Source organism: Pseudophryne corroboree, chromosome 7, assembly GCF_028390025.1.
Source record: "Pseudophryne corroboree isolate aPseCor3 chromosome 7, aPseCor3.hap2, whole genome shotgun sequence".
Taxonomy (NCBI): Eukaryota; Metazoa; Chordata; class Amphibia; order Anura; family Myobatrachidae; genus Pseudophryne; species Pseudophryne corroboree.
The window spans coordinates 317,694,962-317,713,120 of record NC_086450.1 but is presented as its reverse complement, the minus strand read 5'-3'; the positions used below and the strand labels follow the sequence as shown (position 1 = coordinate 317,713,120).

The 18,159-nt window shown below is 44.5% G+C and overlaps 1 protein-coding gene across 6 annotated transcripts in view; it reads right to left on the bottom strand.

Annotated features, from left to right (window-relative positions):
• Positions 1-18,159, bottom strand: part of CLEC16A (C-type lectin domain containing 16A) — a 954,241-nt gene that overhangs the window by 740,891 nt on the left and 195,191 nt on the right. For all 6 annotated transcript variants that reach the window (XM_063934295.1, XM_063934294.1, XM_063934290.1 and 3 more), the window contains exons 6-7: positions 7,345-7,468; positions 3,202-3,376 (exon numbers count right to left, since the gene is read on the bottom strand). In XM_063934295.1, coding sequence (XP_063790365.1) covers positions 3,202-3,376; positions 7,345-7,468 — 299 coding nt within the window. The remainder of the gene's footprint in view (positions 1-3,201; positions 3,377-7,344; positions 7,469-18,159) is intronic.

Sequence of the window (18,159 nt, the reverse complement as noted above, 5' to 3'; positions counted from 1 at the left end):
ATGGCTGGGCCTGTGATCGTCCCTCTGGAGCTAATGTCCAGTAGCCTAAGAAGCCCAATCCACTCTGCACGCAGGTGAGTTCGCTTCTTCTCCCCTTAGTCCCTCGGTGCAGTGAACCTGTTGCCAGCAGGATTCACTGAAAATAAAAAACCTATACTTAAACTTTTTTACTAAGCAGCTCAGGAGAGCCACCTAGTGAGCACCCTTCTCGTTCGGGCACAAAAATCTAACTGAGGCTTGGAGGAGGGTCATAGGGGGAGGAGCCAGTGCACACCAGGTAGTCCTAAAGCTTTTACTTTTGTGCCCAGTCTCCTGCGGAGCCGCTATTCCCCATGGTCCTTTCGGAGTCCCCAGCATCCACTAGGACGTCAGAGAAATGAAAATCTGTCATCTGTCCTTCTGCCTGTTTTTCTATACAAATCCACAGTTTACAAAAGCGAAGAACGTGAAATTTCACATACAAGCGTATTAAAACATGGCGGACGCAACTAAAACAATTTTAAATCCCTAGCACCCCTAGGGGGGCAGACAGCAGCACAGAGTATATCAGGAGACAGCATAACTCCGGAATTGCTGGACCCATGTACTCAAAAATTGGTACACATATGCCTTCCAATCTGCCAACAAACACTGTGGGAGGAAGACACCCCTACCCCCCTTAGGGGGGAGCCAGCAGCACTGAGTATTTCAGCAGACAGCATAACTCTGGAATGCCTGCAGCAATTTACAACAAACGTGCTACACATATGGCTTCCACTCTGGAAACAAACACTATGGGGGTCAGACACCCCGAGCACCCCTAGGAGTGGGACAGCAGCACAGAGTATGTCAGCAGCCAGCAAAACTGTGGAAGGCCTGGAGCAATTTACACCAAACTTGGTATACATCTGACTTAAAATCTTGGAACAAACTCTGTGGGGGTTAAACACTCCTATCACCCCTAGGGGTGGGACTGCAACACAGGGTATTTCAGGAGACAGCAAAACTATGGAAGGCCTGTAGCAATTTACACCAAACTTGGTACACATCTCACTTACAATCTGGGAACAAACTCTGTGGGGGTTAGACAACTCTAGCACCCCTAGGGGTGGCACAGTGGCAGAGTATTTCAGAAGACAGCATAAATCCCGAATGGGTAGACCAATTTACAACAAACTGGGTACACATATTACTTACACTAGGGGGACAAAAAATGTGGGGGGTCAAACACCGCTAGCACCCCTAGGGGTGGGACAGCAGCACAGAGTATGTCAGCAGACAGCATAACTGTGGAAGGCTTGGAGCAATTTACACCAAACTTGGTACACATTTGACTTACATTCTCGAAAACACCCCTACCACCCTTAGGGGTGGGACAGCGGCACAGAGTATTTAAAGAGATAGCATAACTCCCTAATGGCTAGACCAATTTGCAACAAACTGGGTACACATATGACTTACACTCGGGAAACAAACAATGTGGGGGTCAAACACCCCTAGCACCCCTAGGGGTGGGACAGCAGCACAGAATACTTCTGCAGACAGCATTACTGTAGAAGGCCTGCAAACTTGGTACACATCTGACTTACAATCTGGGAACAAACTCGGTGGGGGTTATACAACCCTACCCACCCTAGGGGTTGGAAAGTAGCACAGAGAATTTCAGGAGACAGTATAACTCCAGAATGCCTAGACCAATTTACAACAAACTTGCTACACATATGACTTACAAGCTGGGAACAAACACTGTGGGGGTAAGACACCCCTAGGGTTGAGGCAGCAGCACAGAGTTTTTCAGCAGACAGCATAACTCTGGAATGCCTGGAGCTACTTACCCCAAACCTGCTACACATATTACTTACACTCCGGGAGCAAACACTGTGGGGGTAACACACCACTAGCACTAGTGGTGGGCCAGCAGCACAGAGTATATCAGGACATGCATGATATGTCAGTGATGACAGGGCTGCATGGGACAGAGGCAGTGACATGATGTGAGGAGGGGAATGGAGGTAGCACGAACCCACACACTGAGAGTTATATAGTGGAAGTAGCACGGTCCCCCAGCAGCACATTTTATTGATGTATATAACATTTTCCATGCTTTTTTATACTATGTTATTTATACTGTGTGTTTAATATTTAGATTTATTTTTGTTAACAAACATTCTTAAATCCCGGGCAATGCCGGGTACTCCAGCTAGTACTGAATAAGAAAAACAGGTACAATACACATACAACACAAGCCTGTCCTACTGCATGTGAGAGGAGACACAGGAGAGAGGACACCAGCGCACTCAGCCCCTAGTGAGGCTGTCAGCATTTTATATGTAAACAGTGAGACTGTATTATGAAAAATCCCTCAGAGGGATGTTACTTGTGCACACTATAACGGCTCTCCCCCTCAACACCCGGTACCAGTGACCCAGGGACTATTATGGAGAAATAAAACTTTAAAAGAAATTGAAGAAAAACTCTGGAGCTTGAGGTCACTTTTTTCTAAACTGACCTGTAGGAGGAGGCATAGGGAAGAGGAGCCAGCACACCCAGTTGAAGAAATGTAAAAGTGCACTAGCTCCTTGGGACCCGTCTATACCCATCATATTAATTCTGTCCCCAATATCCCTTATGGATACTAGAGAAATATCCGATTTTCTGATTTTTGAGGATATGCACAGGAGCTGCACTGCGCATGTCTCAGCCTGAACTGTTGATTGCACGGAGACTGAGACATCAGGTGAGTGGGAGCGGGCAATGGGTTGGAGGTGGACCGCTCCAGGAAATGAGGGTGTGCCAAAGCCAGTGGCTGTATTCTTGGACGCAGCATCACTGGCCCTGGCATCACGGTTTTGCCGGACATCCTGAGTAACCGGAGTTACTTAGATGTCCGATGTTCACGCAGAAAATTAAATGCAGCATCTCTGGAGGCAGCCATCAGATCACGGAAGTCTGCAGAGGACATCTTTTAGCATCTTATAACACAGCTGCTGTGTACAAAGATGCAGCGGATGTGCATTTACCGAAAATCTTTGCATCAAGCCCATCATACGCAGTGCTTTACAGAGAATACTTCTGTGATCCCTTTCGGATATAGTTATTGCTGGTACATTCTGAAGTCATTTGCCTTTGCATAGAAAAGTGGTTTGCTACAATACTAAATGAAACCATGGTTGCAGATTTTGCATTATACTAAATGATCATTGTACAAAGCAGCTTCCGTACCTGATCCTGGTTCACCAGTGAGTAGACATAGAGAGGGAGAAGTAGTCTGTTGAGTAGATGGTCTGTCAGGACATCATTAAGAAACTCACAGTTGATAATGAGAATATCGTTGAGATAATTCAAGTGATCCAGGTGTTGTGATACTAAATTGCTGAGACTTCCCCGGTTTTTGTGTCTGCAAAGTAGATGGAATTTCCATGATAATGCTGATCACATGACGGACAAGTGCTGCATGGCTGCATGACCATTACTTCAAATACATGACACATGCATGCATCATGCGCCTGATCAAATAATACATGTAGTAATAACATATTTGGTTGCTTAGCATGTTTTTACGTAATCAATTTTAATAAGAAAAATAAATACATAAAATACCAAAATCTGTATTAAAAAAAACCCAAATGTAATTAGTAGGGGCAAAATTAATAATTACAAAGGTGGAATCTTCTACAAAAAAAAAACAAAACGGGAAGTTATTAGTAAAGTTATGCAAACGCAATTAATGTAAAGGAGAGCCACATTATAGCCAACCCCATTTTTATTATAAGTAACACGTATGGTATAATAGGAAATGTACTATAATCATACCTCTCCAAGAGTACTGTAAGTAACAATATACAGTAGGGTGTGGTATGGTATGCCGGCGGCCGGGCTCCCGGCGACCAGCATACCGGCGCCGGAAGCCCGACCGCCGGCATACCGACAGCGTGGCAAGCGCAAATGAGACCCTTGCGGGCTCGCTTCGCTCACCACGCTGCAACCTGAAGACCACCCTATACAGTAAACAGGGATGTACCAAAACAATTATTTTAATATTTACCAAAATCTAGACGGACAAATCTGGAATCAAAATTAAGTCCTATTAAAAATTGATAACTTTTGAGAAAAAAAGTAATTGAAGCTCTAAGGAAGATTAACATCCAAGTACAGAGGTGTCCTCGTACATCATTGCTGCGACTTTCTCTGCACGCCACGTCCTGTGACACTCTTAGCATCGGGCACTGTTTTGCATCTTTTTTGTAGAAAATGCGTCTTAGCAACGCGATGCAGCTAGGACACACCGGGAGACTGTGCTGGTATATTTGATATGAAACGCTTGTACTAATTGGCTGGTTGGTATGAAAATCTGGTAATGTATGGGAGCAAATGACAAACCCCAAATTTAAACAGCTTGTGAGAATGACCGTTTTGTCCGTTGTCTGGTGTTTGGCAGCAGATTGTTACTTTCTCCAATACATTACCATATTTTCATTCCAACCAGCCAACTAGGATGGTATGATGAAAGCTGGTCTGGTGTATGGCCAGCTTAACGCACTCATTAATAAGTCTACAGTTCTTCTTTGCTACTAGGTAAGTAACTAGTCCACTAATCACCTGCACTGTGAAAATCATTGTTGTATGCAAAAGTAATTTGCCTACCTATACCTGCTGTTGCCTCCATCGTATCCTCCCCCATTTATTGTCTTTCTCTCATAAAAATTAATTGTAGAATGTGTGGTGGTCACGATACATTTGCCCCCCCCCCCCCCCTCCCTTTGTATATATACTGTGCCAGTGCCATTTGTCCTCTTTCCCTTCTTACAGATGTATCCTTGTAACCACTGTCTTCCTCTTGCCTGTAAGTCTGGTCTGTTGTTCCTGTCCTCAACCCAACCACACCCCAAATTAATTATTACCACCATTTTCCTCCTTTAACTCCCTGTAATTGTTGAGATTGGAAAATGTTCCTCCTCTCCCTGGTGTCATCACTGTGACGTAACCACCAACCCCTTCTGCATGGGCCACAATTATTGAAAATGTAAAAACCCAAAACTGTATTTCTAACTCTGACCTAATTCTAATAGTAAATATGGTCCATTTCTAGTAATTACTTTTTTTTTTTTTTTTTTTACGGATGTTTACAATGACATTTTTGGCATTTCCATTTTTGGATTTATATTATAGTGTAATGCAGATTTTTCATTTCCAAAAAGTGTGTACTTTGCACACATCCTCCAAGGAATTTGCTCCACTTTAGCTATAATACAAAACTCACACGCCAGAAGCTTCCCCACATCCTCTGCTACAGTCCTTCCCCACTCAACAACATGGGCTATTAATTTAGCCAAATTACAATCACTTTAATGGATTGTTTCAGAATATGGATTACCCTACCACTCCAATCACTCAAGCACAACAAGCAAGGCTTCAATTAGTACATGAAGAGGCTCCTGTGGGGGCCGATGACCCTGAGGAAGCTGTGAATAATTCATGCAATCCAATTAAGAGGCAGTCATACAATCATTCAGAATGTAAGAGATTAAAGGCATCAGGATTAAGTACTTGTTTATAAAGGAAAAAAATCAACACAGTGGCATGAATGATGCAGACCTGGCCGCAGCCCAGATCGCTCTAAGATACTTTACATGGGGATGTCATTGATAAATCTTCGTTTTGCAACTCTGCAATTTTTAGAATGTTAATGATCAATCCAGCAACGCATAAACAACACTGCTTGCAATAAAGTGATGGGAGCGAGAGAAAACAAACATGGAAAGCCAGCATCATCATAGGCTGTAAAGTGTAAAGCATTTGGTGTTTATGGTTATTTATGCTTGTTTGATGGAACGCTCTGCTGTAGCACCAGTAAACCCTGCTGTGATCAACTACCCAGCATTGGAGAAAATGATCGCTATTAAAAACCAAGGCAACTGTGGGCTGCTAATAATTCTAAACAGGAATATTAATTGAACATTAAACTATTTCATGAATGTTATATCCTAGACTGTCCTATAACTTAGTGTGACAATATATTTTCAAACACATTAGATCCTGGATAGTAGCGTTGGCAGGACTCCAGGTTTGCCACGTCTGATACTGCACTAGCTCCATAGACAAGGCAGACATTCAGCTCCAGTAACCAATGCTCCAGCTACCTTTCCAAATACCCAACTACAGTATGATAATAATAATAATACATACATACATACATACATGTTTATCAGAAAGAGCAGCAGCTACAAAAGTTGAGCGCAGATTGCAAACAGCAAAACCCTGATCCATTTAGTTAACAGCTACACCCCAGCTCTAGTAGGTAAGCTATGGTTACAACCCCAGGTTTGGAGCACAGTTGAGAACAGATCAGCTCCAGTTCAAGGTCTTGGAGCCCCAGCCTTTGTATGGTGTTAAAAATGACCAATCTACTTTGAAGCTGCCTCCCAAAAAGTGGTCATCAAATGTTTTAGGCCTGAAGACATGATTATCTTAAGGACATACGGTGAGAAAGATATAGTCACTCTATCTATCTATATCTATGGGGTGAATTCAATTAGTCGCAGTACATTTTTTCACGATAAAAAAAGAACTGGCTTTTTCACAGTTTTTTAACTAATGTTTCCCCCCCCCCCCCCCCGGCAATTCAATTAATGCCCATTTTGTTTTGATGAACAATTTACTCCTTTCCATGTGAAAAACACATGGATCCGGGATAAGTTGGTGCTTATCGGGGTTTTTGTTTCTCCTGCATGAAACTAAAATTTTCGATGAATTGAGGTCCCATGCAATTTTGCTAATGTCAGGCGTCCTTTTTTTGCTGAAAATACGCCTTAAATAGCAACGCAATGCGACTATGACACACAAGGAGACTGTTGAATTATTTGCTATATGACACTTGTATATTGTGTATAACATAGTCTGTATATGGAGCAGAACAGAACATGTATTGGGGAAAAAGCTGCGACTACTACATTGTAACACTTCATGTACAGATTCAGAAACTTCAAAAAGACAACCAACGCTAGGGGATTCTCACGCAATATTGCGTGCTAAGAGGGGCTGTCTGGCGCAATGTAAGATGACATATCTGTATATTTATTTCTAAAAGTATCAAGCAGATAAAGGCAGATACAGTAGAAAAAGTGAAGTGTCCAAAATAAAAAAAAATAAAAAAGGAAATGGTTTGAAGAAGAAACACCACCACCACCACCACCACCACCCCTACATTCCTTTAAGTACTAGAATGCGGTGAGACAGGTGTTTATTTAGTGGAAAGATATTATTTTATTGTAATCTATACACAGGATTCATTCATAGCTACACAATCTATTAAATCTTAATAAAAGCAATTTTTCTATTCCAATGAATATACACACACATACTTACTCTTCATCTGTCTGAACGCATTTATCAAGCTCGATAACATGGATCCCAATGAACCAGACCAAATTGGAGAAATACGGCACTGCTGTTTTATCTCTAATATAATGTAGCATTGGCTGATTGTTAACTAAAAAAAAAAAAACCAGAAAATGGATTAATAAAAAAAAAAAAAAGAAAAAGGGGGACACGTTCTTCCACAAAGCACAAATTCTGCATTATATAAAAAGGTCTGTTAAAACACTAAACAAATTACTAAGAAATGCTTGCGTTACCCATTCCATTAACCTAAAACGGGGTAATGAATAGATGCACTGTATCTGTAAAGTCAGCAGTGTTTTTAATGAGTATAGCTTATCCCATAAATGTCTAACAATATTTCCTCTTTTATTTGCATCCTCCAATGAAATAAATAAAAATAATGTTATGGCTGCCTCTGTAAGGAGACATCTTGTAAATCTAGTTTAAACTGAATCTTTCTAAAGTGACTATAATCAGCATGAATAGAACACGTTTAAAAAACGACAACAGAGTATTTAATAAATATAGTAAGGGCAGATATGAGTATGCATAATATGGGTAGGTGTTGTACAGTAAGTTGTTTTTAGTTTAGCTCACCAGTTATTTTTTTTCTCAGCCCTAGGAGTATATTTACTAAACAGTCTTTTCAAATGCAGAACAGCAATTCTGTAAAAATGGAACACACATCTGGTTTTGCATTTCATAGTATGGGCGTTTTAAATTCTGCTGGCAAAAAAATGCGATCTCCAGCTTTGAGAAGCCAAGATTTAGTAAATATACCCCGTAGGGTCCAACTGAATATCCCTTTTCCCCGGCCACCCAGGATGCCTAGCACTTCACATACAATTTTATTCCAGCCACTTACAGATGGAGCCAAACAGTGAAATAGTGAAAACACAGCTCCCACTAGAATTATGGTTTGGGTAAATAATGCCCCAAATCTGCAATGTCCATATAACGCACGTTATAAAGGATAGTCTGATATCAAATTTGTCTTCCTAATGTTAATTATCACTTCTTTTATTATTAAATGCTCATAGGTCTGTTTTGCCGGACACAATTCTATATGTATGCAAAAGGCGGCTTTGCCCACTTATACATTGACTCCTTGTGAAAAATCTTTAATGATATGATCCATAATTATTTCCCCACATTCAGAACAGCGAACACCAACTAAAACCAACAATCTGCCCAACAAGTATTCCCAAGTACAACAAAATATTTATAAAACAAAACAATATATCCTTGAAATCTAATTTTGTTTGGTAATACAGAGAATATAGTGAGAAGACACATGGTAGGAGGCTATAGTATTCTGGAAACCTAGAAAATATGGGAAATTATGTATTTTGCAATTATATCAAACAAATGGCGGTATCCTATTAGCTGCAGTTAATTATTAGCCGCAATTTAATTGGATAGCTTGAAAAAAAAAAATTAAAATCAGGGTTTTTCTTTTTCTCTTAAGTCCTAGAGGATGCTGGGGTCCACATTAGTACCATGGGGTATAGACGGGTCCCTTGGGAGCCATGGGCACGTTAAGAGTTTAATAGCGTGGGCTGGCTTCTCCCTCTATGCTCCTCCTACCAGACCCAGTTTAGAAAATGTGTCCAGTGGAGCCAGTCAAAGCTAGGAGGAGCTCCATGGGAGTTTTTCTAGTTTTATTATTTTCATTAGAGCAGCCTCCCTGCTTCGTGGAACTCAGGGGGGGGGGGGGGGGGGAGGTTAATGGCAGCTATCTCCGCTGACAGGACACTGAGCTCCTGAGGGTGATGATCGCAAGCCCCCGAGGCGACCGCTCACTTCCGCAGCATGCCACCACACCCTAACAGAGCCAGAAGACGTCAGTGGTAAGTAGGTTGCCGGCGACATGAGAAGCGGGGAGCAGGTGAGTATGGCGAAATCAGGGTAGGAGGGCTCAGAGGTACTGTTGTGGGGCGCCCTGGGCCAGCGCAATACCCTTACAACTGGTTATCTGGGCTATCAGGGGAGCGTTTCTACTGCTAGCGATGTTTTTACCTCAGGCTAGTATAATCCTAAAGTGCGGGAAGACGTGCCATGACAGGGGGAGGAGCTTCTCCTCAGAGCGGATCAAGCAGCTCACCAGCGCCATTTTCTCCCTACAGATCCTACACAGAAAAGCTGACAGGGAGCGCCCACATAACTCCAGCTAGCCTGTGCGGTACCAGGGGGTTATAGAAGGGGGGGAGAAAGTGTTAGTCACTATTTTTCACTGTGTAGTCTATTTAGGTTGCACAGTCAGCACCAGGCTTTTATGATATAACTGCCTACTGGGGCGCTGTGTCGGTGCTGGCTTCATTAACTCTGTCTCTCTGAAGGTACCTGGGTGGAAACTGTGTCTGACGTACGTACGTGTGTGTGTGTGTGTGTGTGTGTGTGTGTGTGTGTGTGTGTGTGTGTGTGTGTGTGTGTGTGTGTGTGTGTGTGTATATATTTCTCACATTACCATGTCCAGGGACTCTGTGTCTTGTTCTGCAGAGTATGTCCCCAGAGGAATCCATTCCATGTAATCAGGAATGTAATGTCTCAGCCTTCTGAATCCGAACCATTGTGGGTGGCTTCAATTAAGTGAATGATATCCCAGATTTCATCTAGGATAGCTCATAATGAGACAAACTCAGGTTTTGAAAAAAATCTGTAGAGGTTTTGTCTGTTTCTGTTCCCACAGCCTCCTCAAACTGCCCTGCTATATGCCCAAAGAAGCGTGCTCTTGCACAAATTATGCAAGTCGACACTGATACCGACTCTGATACAGGAGACGGTGATGGGGATATGCGGTGGGGTGAGGCATCCCTTGCAAAAGAGGTGCAGCTCATGATTCAGGCAATTAGGGATGTGTTACACATTCTTGACAAAGTACCTGAGCAGGTCGAGGAGGCTTACTTTACAGAAAATAAGAAAGCCTCCCTGACCTTACCTGCATCTAAGGAATTGAACGCATTATTTGAAAAATCCTGGGAAAACCCAGAGAAAAAATTCCAGATCCCAAAGAGGGTTCTTGTGGCTTTTCACTTTCCTGAGGAGGATAGGAAAAAGGGGGAAAAACCCCCTATAGTAGACGCTTCTGTATCTAGACTGTCTAAAAAGGTGGTTTTACTGGTCCCTGGGTCTACCACATTGAAAGAACCGGCAGATCGCAAGATTGAGACTACGCTCAAATCCATATACACTGCTTCAGGCGTGGCGTTAAGGCCCACTATTGCCTGTGCATGGATTTCTAAAGCCATAGTAAAGTGGTCAGGCACATTACTAGAGGAATTGGATTCTATGGATAGAAGTGACATAGAAATGTTTTTAAGTCACATACAGGATTCTGCAGGTTTCATGGTGGAGGCCATGAAGGACCTGGGTTATCTGAATGCAAGGACGTCTTCCATGGCTGTCTCGGCACGCAGGGGACTCTGGCTGCACCAGTGGTCTGCAGACACGGAATCCAAGAGAAGTGTGGAGAACCTACCCTTCACAGGTCATGTTCTATTTGGGGAAGCTTTGGATGCGTGGATCTCCACGGCAACTGCGGGTAAGTCAACCTTTCTTCCCTCAGCCACTCAGACACCGAAGAAATCTTTTTCTGTATCTACTATGCAGTCCTTTCAGACTGCAAAAGGTTAAGAAGTCCAAAGCCCCTACCACTTTCTTCAGAGGTGGTCAGGGAAAATCCAGAAAACCTGCACCTGCAGATTCCCAGGAAAAGAAGCCTGGCTCTGTTTCCTCAAAATCCTCAGCATGACGGTGGACCTCCCAGCCTGGAGAGCGGGCAGGTGGGAGCGAGACTCAGACTTTTCAGTCACGTCTAGGTATCATCCGGCCTGGATCCCTGGGTACAGGATATTGTGTCCCAGGGGTACAGACTGGAATTTCAAGAGCTCCCACCTCACAGATTCTTCAAATCAGGCTTACCAGCTTTGCTGACAGAAAGAGCTAGCCTACAGGAAGCCATTCAAAAATTGGAAAGGGCAAATGTCATTGTTACAGTTCCACCTCACCTGGAAAGCAAGGGTTACTATTCAAACCTATTTGTGGTACCTAAACCAGATGGTCCGGTCAGACCAATTTTGAACCTGAAGTCGTTAAACCCTTATTTGAGGGAATTCAAGTTCAAAATGGAGTCTCTGAGAGCAGTGATCTCAGGTCTGGAGGAGGGGGAATTCCTGGTATCCCTGGATATCAAGGATGCGTACCTCCACATTCCAGTCTGGCTGCCTCACCAGGCTTATCTAAGATTTGCACTGCTGGACTGTCATTATCAGTTCCAGGCACTGCCATTCGGCCTCTCCACGGCACAGAGGATGTTCACCAAGGTGATGGCATTGATGATGATTCTGCTCCACAGACTGGGAGTGAACATAATTCCATATCTGGACGATCTGCTGATAAAGGCGTCATCCAGGGAGAGGTTGTTTTAGTCCATTGCTCTTACGACTCGACTGCTCAGGGATCATGGATGGATCCTGAATCTTCCAAAGTCACATATGGAGCCGACAAGGAGATTGTCTTTCCTGGGGATGATCCTCGACACGGAAGTGCAGAGGGTGTTTCTACCGGTGGAGAAGGCGTTGGTGATACAGATAATGGTTCGGGATGTCTTGAAGCCTGCCCGGGTATCGGTCCATCAGTGCATTCACCTTCTGGGAAAGATGGTTGCCTCCTACGAGGCTCTACAGTATGCAAGATTTCATGCACGGTTCTTCCAACTGGATCTCCTGGACAAGTGGTCAGAATCTCACCTGCACATGCATCAGAGAATACGGCTGTCGCCGAAAGACAGGATTTCGCTCCTATGGTGGCTACAGATGCCTCACCTTCTCGAGGGCCGCAGGTTCGGGATTCAGAACTGGATCCTTCTAACCTACTTGATGTTCCATGAAGATAGAGCTGAGCTCATGACCAGTCAGCATTTCCTCCAAACGTTGTGTCGGCTTTTCATATCAACCAACCTATTGTGGTGCCAGTGGCTACTGACTCCTCAATTACCTCAAAGTCCTTGGATGTTGTGAGGGCTTTGAGGATTTATGTGAAGAGGACTTCACGTCACAGAAAGTCGGACTCTCTGTTGTCCTTTATGATCCCAACAAGATTGGGTATCCTGCTTCTAAGCAGACGATTTCTCGCTGGATCAGGTTCACTATCCAGCATGCTTATTCTACGGCAGGCTTGCCGTGTCCAAAATCTGTTAAGGCCACTCTACTCGTAAGATGGGTTCTTCCGTGGCGGCTGCCCGGGGTGTCTCGGCTTTACAGCTTTGCCGAGCGGCTACTTGGTCAGGGTCGAACACGTTTGCTAAGTTCTACAAGTTCGACACTATGGCCTCTGAGGACCTAAAGTATGGTCAATCAGTTCTGCAGGAGCCTCCGCAATCTCCCTCCCATACTGGGAGCTTTGGTACATCCCCATGGTACTAATGTGGACCCCAGCATCCTCTAGGATGTAACAGAAAATAGGATTTTAATTAAATACCGGTAAATCCTTTTCTTGTAGTCCATAGAGGATGCTGGGCGCCCGCCCAGCGCTTCGTTTTCCTGCAGTTGTTAATTGGTTCAGTACTGCCTTGTTACTTGGTTAAGTACTGTTATTCAGCTGTTGCTGAGGTTGTTCAGGCTGGTTAGCTTGGTTTGCCTTGTTATGTGTGAGCTGGTGTGAATCTCTCCACTATCTGTGTATTTCCTTCTCTCGAAGTATGTCCATCTCCTCGGGCACAGTTTCTATACTGGGTCTGGTAAGAGGGGTATAGAGAGAGGAGCCAGCCCACACTATTAAACTCTTAAAGTGCCCATGGCTCCCAAGGGACCCGTCTATACCCCATGGTACTAATGTGGACCCCAGTATCCTCTACGGACTACGAGAAAAGGATTTACCGGTAGGTAATTAAAATCCTATTTTAGTAGTTGCAACATCATTTTCCATTATTTTTTTTTTTTAAAAAGCCTTAATTTATTTTTTTTCCTTGAAAACAACTTACAGGTGCAAAACAGCATGGATTTACCGGTGGGAGATAATGCCAAACAAATCTTATCGACTTTTTTGACTGTGTGACAAAAATAATAGATCAAGGGGTGCTGTAGATTTAGCATATCTAGACTTTAGTAAGGCATTTGACACTGTCCCACATCGCAGACTGCTAAATAAACTTAAAAGCGTGGGGTTGGATTATAAAACAGTTAAATAGATAAGAACCTTGTTGCAGGATAGGAAAAAGACAGTTGTAGTAAATGGAGTGCAATCTATGGAGGAAAATGTTACCAGTGGAGTACCCCATGGATATGAATTTGGACCAGTTCTCTTTAATATCTTTGTTGGTGACATTGCAAATGGTATTGAAGGGGAAAGTATGCCTTTTAGCAAATGATACAAAAATATGCAACAGGGTAGACACACCAGGAGGGGTAAAACAAATGATTGATGACTTAGGTAGACTTGAGAAATGGTCAAAAATGTGGCAACTACTGTTTATTGCTAAAAAATGCAAAATCATGCACAGGACTCTAAAAAACCCAAAGGCTAAATATAGTATCAAGGGTACTATAATGGAAACTACTGAAGAGGAAAGGGATTTAGGAGTCACTATTTCAAGCTACTTAAAGACAGAAAAGCAATATAACAAAGCAATGAGAAAGGCAAGTCAGATGCTTTGTTGAATATGGAGAGGAATCAGTAGCAGGAAAAAAGTAGTAATAATGCCACTGTATAGGTCATTGGTACAGCCTCATCTGGAATACTGTGTCCAGTTCTGGAAACCATATCTCCAGGAGGATATAAATACATTAGAGAGTGTACAAAGAAGGGCAACTGAAATGGTGCATGGCCTACATCACAAAACAAATCCAGAAAGACAAAAAAAAATAAGATTTTAAACCTACCGGTAAATCTTTTTCTCCTAGTCCGTAGAGGATGCTGGGGACTACGTAAGGACCATGGGGTATAGACGGGCTCCGCAGGAGACATGGGCACTCTAAAGACTTTAGAATGGGTGTGCTAGAATGGGTGTGCACTGGCTCCTCCCTCTATGCCCCTCCTCCAGACCTCAGTTAGAGAAACTGTGCCCAGAGGAGACGGACAGTAGGTGGAAAGGATTTTTGTTAATCTAAGGGCAAGATTCATACCAGCCCACACCATCCACACCGTATAATATGGAATATACGAACCAGTTAACAGTATGAAACAAAACAGTATCAGCACGAGACTTATCAAAACTGTAACATAACCCTTATGTAAGCAAAAACTATATACAAGTCTTGCAGAATTTAGTCCGCACTGGGACGGGCGCCCAGCATCCTCTACGGACTAGGAGAAAAAGATTTACCGGTAGGTTTAAAATCTTATTTTCTCTTACGTCCTAGAGGATGCTGGGGACTCCGTAAGGACCATGGGGATTATACCAAAGCTCCAGACCGGGCGGGAGAATGCGGATGACTCTGCAGCACCGATTGAAAACATGAGGTCCTCCTCAGCCAAGGTATCAAACTAGTAGAATTTAGCAAAAGTGTTTGAACCCGACCAAGTAGCTGCTCGGCAAAGTTGTAATGCCGAGACACCTCGGGCAGCCGCCCAAGAAGAGCCCACCTTCCTAGTGGAATGGGCCTTTACCGAATTTGGTACCGGCAATCCAGCCGTAGAATGAGCCTGCTGAATCGTGTTACAGATACAGCGGGCAATAGTCTGCTTAGAAGCAGGGGCGCCAACCTTGTTGGCTGCATACAGGACAAACAGTGCCTCTGTTTTCCTAACCCGAGCCTATCCTGGCTACATAAACTTTTAAGGCCATGACTACATCAAGAGACTTGGAATCCTCCAAGTCCCCCGTAGCCACAGGCACCACAATAGGTTGGTTCATATGAAACGATGAAACCACCTTAGGCAGAAATTGAGGACGAGTCCTCAACTCTGCTCTATCCACATGGAAAATCAGATAGGGGCTTTTGTGAGACAAAGCCGACAATTCGGACACCCACCTCGCAGATGCCAAGGCTAACAACATGACCACTTTCCAAGTGAGAAATTTCAACTCAACTGTTTGAAGAGGTTCAAACCAGTGTGACTTAAGGAACTGTAACACCACATTAAGGTCCCATGGTGCCACTGGGGGCACAAAAGGAGGCTGGATGTGCAGCACTCCCTTTACAAAAGTCTGGACTTCTGGGAGAGAAGCCAATTCCTTCTGAAAGAATATAGATAGGGCCAAAATATGTACCTTAATGGAGCCTAACTTCAGGTCCATATCCACTCCTGTCTGTAGAAAGTGGAGAAAACGGCCCAGGTGGAAATCTTCCGTAGGAGCATTCTTGGCTTCACACCAAGAAACATACTTCCTCCAGATACGGTGATAATGTTTCGCCGTCACCTCCTTCCTAGCCCTTAGAGTAGGGATGACTTCCTCCGGAATACCTTTCCCAGCTAGGATTCGTGTTCAACCGCCATGCCGTCAAACGTAACCGCGGTAAGTCTTGGAACACGCAGGGCCCCTGCTGCAACAGGTCCTCCCTGAGAGGAAGAGGCCATGCTGAGGAAGTCTGCTTCCCAGTTGTCCACTCCCGGAATGAATACTGCTGACAGAGCGCTTAAGTGATTTTCCGCCCAGCGCAGAATCCTTGTGGCTTCCGCCATTGCCACTCTGCTCCTTGTCCCGCCATGGCGGTTTACATGAGCCACGGCTGTGACATTGTCTGATTGAATCAGAACCGGTAGGTCGCAAAGAATATTCTCCGCTCGTCGTAGGCCGTTGTATATGGCCCTTAATTCCAGTATGTTGATGTGTAGACAAGCCTCCTGGCTTGACCATGTTCCCTGAAAATTACTTCCTTGACTGCTCCCCATCCTCGGAGGCTCGCGTCCGTGGTCACCAAAACCCAGTCTTGAATGCCGAACCTGCGACCCTCTAGAAGGTGAGCACTCTGCAGCCACCACAGGAGAGACACCCTGGCCCTGGGGGACAGGCTTATTTTCTGATGAATATGAAGATGGGACCCGGACCACTTGTCCAGAAGGTCCCACTGAAATGTCCTCGCATGAAACTTGTCGAAGGGGATGGCCTCGTAGGTCGCCACCATTTTTCCCAGTACTCGAGTGCATTGATGGACTGACACTTTTTTCGGTTTTAACAGGTCTCTGACCATGTTCTGGAGTTCCTGGGCTTTTTCCATCGGGAGAAAAACCCTCTTTTGTTCCGTGTCCAGAACCATGCCGAAGAAAGATAGCCGAGTCGTTGGAACCAACTGTGACTTTGGTAGATTTAGAATCCAGCCATATTGCTGCAGCACTCTCAGGGAGAGCGACACGCTTTTCAGCAACTGATCTCTCAATCTCGCTTTTATCAGGAGATCGTCCAAGTACGGGATAATTGTGACTCCGTGCCTGCGCAGGAGCACCATCATTTCAGCCATTACTTTGGTAAAAATCCTCGGGGCCGTGGAAAGCCCTAACGGCAACGTCTGAAACTGGTAATGACAGTCCTGTACAGCGAATCTCAGGTACGCCTGATGAGGGTGATATATATGGACACATGAAGGTATGCATCCTTTATGTCTAGTGACACCATAAAATACCCCCCCTTCCAGGCTGGTGATAACCGCCCGGAGCGATTCCATCTTGAATTTGAACCTTTTAAGTACAGGCCCATTCTAAATCTAAAATCCCTAAACCTGTACTTGAAAAAGTTCAAATTCAAGATGGATTCGCTCCGGGCGGTTATCTCCAGCCTGGAAGGGGGCGATTTTATGGTGTCACTAGACATAAAGGATGCATACCTTCATGTCCCCATATATCCCCCTCATCAGGCGTACCTGAGATTCGCTGTATAGGACTGTCATTACCAGTTTCAGACGTTGCCGTTTGGGCTTTCCACGGCCCCGAGGATTTTCACCAAAGTAATGGCTGAAATGATGGTGCTCCTGCGCAGGTTCAGGGATTTTAATTTTTAGAATGGGTCTGACCGAGCCATCCGGTTTTGGAACCACAAACAGGGTTGAATAGTACCCCTTCCCCTGTTGAACTAGGGGAACCTTGACAATCACTTGCTGTTGATACAGCTTTTGAATTGCAGCTAAAACTATCTCCCTCTCTGGGGGAGAAGCTGGTAAAGCCGATTTGAAAAATCGGTGCGGAGGCACCTCTTCGAATTCCAGCTTGTATCCTTGGGATACAATTTCCATCACCCAAGGATCCACGTCTGATTGAACCCAGACGTGGCTGAAGAGTCGAAGACATGCCCCCACCGGGGCGGACTCCCTCAGTGGAGCCCCAGCGTCATGCAGTGGATTTAGTAGAAGCCGGGGAGGACTTCTGCTCCTGGGAACTAGCCGTAGCAGGCATTCTTTTCCCTCTACCCTTACCTCTGGCGAGGAAGGAAGAGCCCCGACCTCTTCTGGACTTATGCGACCGAAAGGACTACATCTGATATTGTGGCGTTTTCTTTTGCTGTAGGGGAACATAAGGTAAAAAAGTAGATTTACCCACGGTAGCTGTGGAAACCAGGTCCGTGAGACCTTCCCCAAATAAAACCTCACCCTTGTAAGGCAAAACTTCCATATGCTTCTTTGAGTCGGCATCACCCGTCCATTGGCGGGTCCACAGGGCCCGCCTAGCAGAAATCGCCATGGCGTTGGCTCTCGAACCTAGCAGCCCAACGTCTCTCTGAGCGTCTCTCATATATAAAACTGCGTCTTTAATGTGACCTAATGTCAATAAAATGGTATCCCTATCTTGGGTATCAATGTCAGCTGACAAGGTATCTGCCCAAGCTGCTACAGCGCTACACACCCAAGCCGACGCTACTGCCGGTCTGAG